At 42.7% G+C, this 7,872-nt stretch overlaps 1 protein-coding gene across 1 annotated transcript in view; it reads right to left on the bottom strand.

Moving 5' to 3' along the window:
* Positions 1-5: 5 nt before the first annotated feature.
* The window catches only part of kat80 (katanin p80), a gene marked incomplete at both ends in the record, with an annotated part of 18,535 nt that continues 10,668 nt past the window's right edge, over positions 6-7,872 (bottom strand). The window contains 4 exons of the mRNA XM_017632984.1: positions 6-23; positions 3,014-4,138; positions 4,199-4,334; positions 4,397-4,747. Of these exons, the coding sequence (XP_017488473.1) occupies positions 6-23; positions 3,014-4,138; positions 4,199-4,334; positions 4,397-4,747 (1,630 nt within the window). The remainder of the gene's footprint in view (positions 24-3,013; positions 4,139-4,198; positions 4,335-4,396; positions 4,748-7,872) is intronic.

Here is a 7,872-nt window from a genome sequence, read left to right as displayed (position 1 = left end):
TCTGCATTATAGCTTGAAAATCTCTATAAAATAAACCATGAAAAAGTAAATTTAAATCTTTGGTTTTACTCAGCCTAGATATGTATAAAGCTATAAACATGAGGTATGCACTACTATCTAGGATCTAATATGACAAATGCTCTTCACAATGTTTCTGTTAAGCCTAGGGCCTCTAAAAACTTTGGAAAAGCTTTAGGGAACAGGGATTGATTCTGCGCCTACTGTGGTTACATTCGACCAAGATTTCTCTCGCGTCTCCTAAAAAAAGCAGCGGATATAAGTCTAGAAGATGCAAAGGAGTTTCTTTGGTTTAGCCATAGTAGCAGCAGAGATCGTTTGACTAAATACCTAGTTTGTGCAAGTAACCTTGTAAGAATGCCTGTGACTATTCTTAATATCTTCTATAAACTCTAACAAGGCAAGGGGGATTCTCTGGTTTTAAGTCGGGTTGCTATCCAACTATATATTTATTTTTGAATGTACATTTTATCTGGATATCCGAAGCTGGTGGAGAGCAGTGGACGTGAACCGTCCTGCGCTATATCAGTGCTGGCTTAGATGCAACGGAGCTCGCTTCAGAGAATTCGTTCTGATGTGGTTGTCTATAATATTCTCCATTGCTTTAAGCACAGAAGAAGCTAAACTTATTGGCTCAAACGATTTTGCTAGCGAGTAGTCTCTTCTGCGAAGCAAAACTGTTACTCATGATGCCTACCTGGTGGGGCAGTAGAAGCTCCTCGGATTCCATCCGTATCGAAAGAACCGATCACCCAACGGATAGATTTCCAGGTAAAAAAAAAAAACAACCTCCAATCCGACGGAGACCTTCTGGTCTCTCTTGGTTCGAGCTCTAGTTTTGGGTGAAGGAATCCAAGCAGAGCGACTGTCCTTCCATCTTTTGAGAGGCCTTGAAACAAACTCCCCAGAGCAGATTCTAAAATTATCCGTTTAAGCTTTCTTGACCTCCTAATTGTTTCGGTTAAAATATTTGCGTACTCTCTGCGCCTAACTACATTAAACAGCTTACGCAGTAGCTTAGGCCGAAAATCCGTTTTTTTAGAATTTTGATTTGTAATAGCAAAAATATGGTCCATTATGCTCTAAAAACAATCTGCGTGAAAGATGAAAATTTTTGGTCAACATCTTTGGCTCGCCCAAGTCCATCCACCATCGACAACCGTTTGAGCCTCTGTGGGAGAGAGGAAGCCTCTATATCTTCTAGTAGCGTGGAGTGGCTGACGGTAGTGTCTTCGCTACCGAGGAAAGAAGTGTTATCGGCCAATGAGATTCTCCTTTGTTGGTTGGTTTCCCCGTTTTGAGCAGTGGGACCACTCTCCCAACCTTCCAGATGCCTGGGTTAATGAGAGTGGCCATTGACATATTGAGTACCTCCGTTAGGTACGCTACTCCCGCAGGACCCAAATTTTTCAGTATCAACATGAATATTCCGCTTGGAGGCTTTCGCCTTCCCGATGGCCACCGTAACTTCACCGCTAGTGAAAGCAAGGCGGGCACAAGTTGTTGGCAGTTTGTCCAGCCTTCTTGTCACGCTATGCTTGGCTTTGTCCGCCGGAGGATGCAGTGTGAACTGCCGGCTAAAATAGCTCCAGCATCGCTCCGGGCCCGACGAAGCATGGTCGCCGAAAGAAATTTAGACCCTGTCGTCGTGCTTCGTCGGATTGGACAGTGACCCCACGGTTGACCAAAGTCTGCTGACACCAGAGGCGAAGTTACAANGCCCGACGAAGCATGGTCGCCGAAAGAAATTTAGACCCTGTCGTCGTGCTTCGTCGGATTGGACAGTGACCCCACGGTTGACCAAAGTCTGCTGACACCAGAGGCGAAGTTACAAGTTTTCAGATGCTCTTCCCACTTCTTCCGCTTATGTACGTTCACTAGTTGCCGAATCCCCGCGTTGAGATCCCTGATACGTGGATTTCCGGGATCGGCCTGACGAAGGTTGTCACGCTCAATGGCTAGAACATTCGCTTCAGCAGGGAAGTTTGGACATGGATCCGTGATGCATCCTGCCGGTACCAAGCGAACTGCAGCAGCAGTGACAACCCTGCAGAACTTACGTTCACCAAGGTGGATGTCGGTTGGTGTGGGGAGCGCAGCGAAGGTGCTCTCAGTAAATTTCGCGAAGCCTTTCAAATAAGCTTTAGAAAAGTTAGTATAAGTCCGGTGTTCCGAGGAAGCAAAGTCGGTTCGTTTATCGATCGAGATGACCATGGGCAGATGGTCTGATGCCAAAGTCAGCATAGGTCGCTATGATACGCTGTTTATCAGACCAGCGCTGACTATTGTTATGTCTGGCGAGCTGCCCATAATCCTGGTGNACTATTGTGATGTCTGGCGAGCTACTGCAGTTACCCATAATCCTGGTGGGTGCGTCGTCGTTCATTGTGCAGAATGTCGAATCGTCTATCTGCTCAGCCAAGTCTGTTCCCCTACGATCGTTTGACAGGCTTGAGTGCCAAAGATCGTGGTGCGGTTGTGTGTGTTGTGTGGTCTTTCGTGGTTGTAGTGTGGTCTACTGTGTTGTGGTGCTGTGGTGTTTGTGTTGAGCTGCTCAGGTGGACTGGGGTTAGCCGTTAAGGCTGCTCTATTTGAGCAGTAGGGGCCACAAATGATGTGGTCCACTGCCGAAGGGTCCGTAGTCCTGAGCAGACTCTGAGGTGACTCCACCCGTCGCAAGCATTGCATTTGACTGAGGTGGAGTTGTGGTGTAGTCGTCTCTGGCATACACAGCAGGTATAGGTTTCTGGCCCTGGGTTTGACTCGATGCGAGCCCTGAGCAGAAGAATGCGTAGCAAATATAGCCCTATGGGCGAACAACTTCTAGAGATACTTCGCCGACCTAAACGGGGTTAGATCGCCGGAACAACAGCCCTTGTTCGGGTAGAAAGCGAGTCATTCCGGTACATAGAACCGGCTGTCGTGGGAATGCTATTATTTTGGTGCTCTACTTTGGTTAAGATAACATCAAGCAAAATTTTAACTGTCAACTTACATTTGTTTGCCTCTGAGCAGCAGCAGCAGCTGCCGCCGCAGTATTTTGTCGTTGTGGCGATCGCAGCTCCAGTGTGGTCCGCGATCGTGTCGGCGGCTTTGCGTAGATTTGTACGCTTATATTTTTATTTCGCGCATTTTCTTTGTTCAGATTTGACTGCGTTTCGTTGCCGCGCTTCGTCTTGTTCACAAAATGCGAAGAAGCGGACTTTTTCAGTGACATGTTGTCGTCTAATTTGTGCAGCTCTGTAGAGCTCACCGATGACACCTGTGACAGCTTACTACGTTGCTGGTGGGAGGAGTTCACATGTGATTTGCTACTCGTTGATATGGCTATGTGAGTAGCGCGTTTTTGTGCAGTCGCTGCTGTTTTCGATTTCGAGCCTTTATATGCTGGTATCTGTTGCGCCGGTCCTATAGACGCCGTTGTTGAGCTAACCGAGCCTGGTACATTAGACTGTTGATGATTATTTTGATTTACCGGAAAATCTTCAACCATCTCTGTATGATTATAATTTGATATTATGGGCGGATTACTTTCATTTAAATTGTATTCAATGTCATTAGCAAAAGAGTTCGCCATCGGCATGTGGAGATAAATTTCACGTTCCCCTGGCATTTTCAACGAACTGGGTCCATCAAAATTTAGCGAACAAAGGCCGTTGCCACTAAACGAACTGTACCCGGTACTGGATGCCATCGATGGGAAATTATATGGAGGTGATGTATTAGATTTATGCGCTAAATGACTCGCGCTCGTATACGACGCATCATAAACACTATTACTATTCACAGTATGTAATAAAGGAATAGCAGACGTTGTGGCCGGGGGCGGAGAAGTAGTGTCCAATAAGGATTCGTCGACCAACTCAAGACTCAAGTTTGGCGATGAGTGGCCGTCAAGACTGGGACTCTTGTTATCCTCATTTTCCTCCACCAGCCGTGAAGCTTTCGGACCTGTAATTGAGAGTCTCAGCTTCTGACTACCGCGCGAAAAACTCTTTCGTGTAGTGGAATTATGGCTGAAAGCGGTGGGTGTTATGTTTGACGGATTGTAGAACGGGAACACTCGGTCAATACTTAGTGCATTTATTGAAACAATACTTTGTTCATAGGAGCCACAGATCTGCGAAATAAAAATTAAAAAGTGTTTGCCCGCAATGGAAGTCTCATCCTATTAACGTACCAGTTTTCGATTAACAACTTTCATGTCACCCAACGCAGTCCAAGTGGATATTATGTGATCGAATTCGCGATCCGGTTCCCATCCAATTACAGAAATACCTGCTGCAGTGCCCACAAAGAGACACTCCCCATTTTCGCTGGAAATTTTAGTTTGTAAATAAAACGTAAGTGATTTTGGTATGTAATTCAAATTAAATACCTGAATGTAATGCACTTTATTGGATGTCCATAAAACTGGCTCTCGGACTCAGTCTGAGAGATACGCGCTTGACTCTCCAAATCGTATATGCAGACGGTGCCATCGACACGTCCAACGGCCAAAAGAAACTCAAACGGATGAAATTGTATGCAAGTAATAGCAGCTGCGGGCGGCTGTTCAGTAAAATCCATGATTTGTTTACTCTTACGTATATCCCAGATTATCACGGACCCTTCTGTACCAGCAGAGGCAATCCATAATCCATCCGGCGAGAACTTTACAGAGTTAACCTGAGCGATATGTCCTCGATAAATCTTAATACACCTATTTTGATTCCTGACGTCCCACAGCCTGTTATTTATATGCGAAGAAATAAGAGTTCATTTTATAAAAATTTAGAAGAAACGATTAAATTTCGCATTTTTTATGGTGGGTTTAAACATAGTGCGAAAGTATGTAAGTGTATCTGGGAGTAAACTAGCAAAAAGTTAAACATCATATTTCGGGCCAGTTTTTCAGGGCCAGTTTAAACTTAGATCACGTAAACAGCCTTCATATTTAATTGGCTAATCTTAGTTTAACCAACTGGCTCCCGCGATTAAACTAAGTTTAAACCGCAATCGGATTTAACCGCGGCCCGAAAATCTAGTCTTTAAAAACACTTTGTGGAGAAGGAGTAACTGCTAAAGTAGGCTAATTATAAACAGGTACGATTCACCAATTTAAACAGGGTTTGTTTTGTGAAACTTTCTGGCAACCCGAATTAGGAACTTCCATTGTAGTCACTGAGAAAATAGTTAACCCGAAACCAATGAAGTTCATAAGTGACGATGAGTCGAGGCCAAAGTACTGAAGTGTGTGGGAAATAAGCTATATGTCTTGCAGACCCCTAATGGTTGGATCCGCCAGCATCCAAACCAGCTGAGAGACAACAAAACAAATGAGTCGTCAGAACAAGTCGATGTTGACATTGATCTGGAACCAGCGGACTCCTCATCACACACACACCACATCATCACTCAGCTGTGCAGACACCTCCTAATAACGAGTAGACATATCATCAGTTACCGAAAACCAGGATCAGTTTACCTTAACACAGCTCAGACGTTCGCAAAGGATTAGAAAGAAACCTGTTAAATTAGACCTTTAAAAAATAAATTAATTTCGTAATACATACAGAAAATTAAGCCCAGGGGAATGTAATAAATGTAAAACCTTCTGGCAACCCAAATTAGGAACGTCCATTGTAAATCAACGTGGTAGCACTTGGTAAACTTTTGACTTTTAAAGTCATTCCATTGTTTTCGCTTCTAGCAGCTTCCAGGCGGTTTTACAAGCTCTTCAACTAGAAAAGTTACTCTTAAGGAATCTTCTGTAACTTAAGTTGCATTTATTGAATAATCTTCACGTACATAGAAGCGACTGCCTTGGGACAGTTCAGGCGAAATTAATGTGTGGACACCGGACCTAATTCTTAGTTATCCAGACTCGACCCGGACATATGTAGGTACCCAACACATTTCTGCCCTATAACGGTACCCCCATTACACGAACCACCCCTTTACCGGGTTTCCACATAGTTTATTTAAGTACCAGAATCTAAACATTATAAATATTTATTTCATTTAAAATTGAACTAGAAGATTTTCCATCGCCGAACGAAAATCTTTCACCGTTTTTTGTTGTAGCAGCTTACTAAACGCCGTCTAAATCAGTGCATCGGCATGTTGTGTTCATTCTCATTTAGAATAGAATAGAAAATAATAAAGTAAGCAGTGCGACCAGTAGGTCTGTTGGGCCCTCGGCTTATAGCAACACTGTATCTAGCCCTAAATACTCTATGAATTTTAGAACAGATACCGAGGGTAGAGAGTGTATGTGCACTTTTCTTAGCCATATATCGCACGTAATAATAATATACAGAATTATTTCAAAATTTTAATTTGGGGAAAAACCCAATCAGAAGTTCATCAATTCGTACAGTTGGTATACCAAAATACAGATGGAAATACATACACATATCTTCGTCATTTTTGGGAAGTTTAGTCATCTATTAGATATTCTGCTTATCAAGCTTATTAATTGTATAGTGAAATCTCCGAAAACGTAAATTTTGGATTACATCGCTATATTATTAAACGTGTGATATATCGTAAGCATCTCTCCTCTCTTCGTGAAACGGCCTCACACTCCAGGAGAAGTTACAATAGGTTCTCTTTGGCGGAGTCACAAAAGCGACATAGATCGCTGGATCAGATCCCCAACTTACGCAAGCGGCCTCTAAGCCTAAAATGACCCATCAAAATACCTGTAATAATTCTTAGGAGACTTGGAGAGGTTTATAAGTAATCTGCATCTCTTTAGATTGTACCCCCCAACAATAAGCTGTTGGCGTGACGAAGTCCCATGGTGTTACGCCAATGGAGTACCCTCAGTTTACTTTTTTTCTTTTCTGAGCACTTCTTTTATTTTGCTGGAATCCACCGCAAAGAATGGCTCAGGTCCTATCGGGGCCGAGGCAGCAGCCAGTCTCCCATATGCCCTAGTACCAATATTAGTTGCTTAGTGTTATACTCAGCAAGGGAATTAAGCTTCTCAATGCACTCCAGGACCAATAAGGATTTGACCTCGAACGATGAGAGAGCCATAAGTGCCGTCTGACTATCAGCATGCTCGAAGTTTCTCCGGCAAAGGACTGTTGTTTTAACGATCTACTCTTGTCAAGATCGGTGAACCCCATTAAAAGTGCATCGTTTCACTTATTTTTTCTGTTTTACTAGTAATCCAAAATACGTATGTATTTTAAACTTATTTTGCCTAATTGATTTCTATCCGAGTTTTTGACCGTCGTCAAAAAACGGAGAAGGTTATCAATTCGTCGGAATATATATATTTTATGTATGTGACCGCATAACTTTGGACCACGTTAATCAATTTCTATAATTTTTTTTTTTTAAGGAAAGGTGTTAGGTCAGAGGTGGTCCCATACTAAAAGCTACTTGTTCTTAATTTGAAAAGGCAGAACCGTTTTTTTTGTTTTTAATTGCCATTTTCGGAATAACTCGAAAACTGGTTTTCGTAAAAAGGCCGGATAATCGAACACCCTAGCTGACACCCCTTTGGTCCGACTTAAGGACTATTCGATTTAGGCAGCGCTTAGTTGTGCCGTTGCAATAAAAACTAGATCTAAATTGTTCCCGCAACAATCGGGTCTAAAACATATGAATATACAGTTGAGGCCACATAATTAGCGAGACGAATTCTATACAAGTTATGACTATTAATTTTTTCTTTATTTATTTCTTTTACGTCTAAGAAAAAAAGTTTGAAATTTGCATGAAAATGTGTGCTTTTGTTTACTTTACTACAAAGTTTTAAGCTTATGTTTGATTTTCGTTTCCACCAGAGACTGGCATGCGTTGAACATCAACTATTGCATACTCAATCAATACTGCTGCTTTGTATGACTGAGCAGC

The sequence above is a fragment of the Rhagoletis zephyria genome, unplaced genomic scaffold (genome assembly GCF_001687245.7).
Source record: "Rhagoletis zephyria isolate East Lansing unplaced genomic scaffold, Rhagoletis_zephyria_1.1 Rzeph_scaffold_10893, whole genome shotgun sequence".
In the NCBI taxonomy this organism is placed as follows: domain Eukaryota; kingdom Metazoa; phylum Arthropoda; class Insecta; order Diptera; family Tephritidae; genus Rhagoletis; species Rhagoletis zephyria.
The sequence above is the reverse complement of the archived record's forward strand: the minus strand, read 5'-3'. Positions and strand labels throughout refer to the sequence as shown.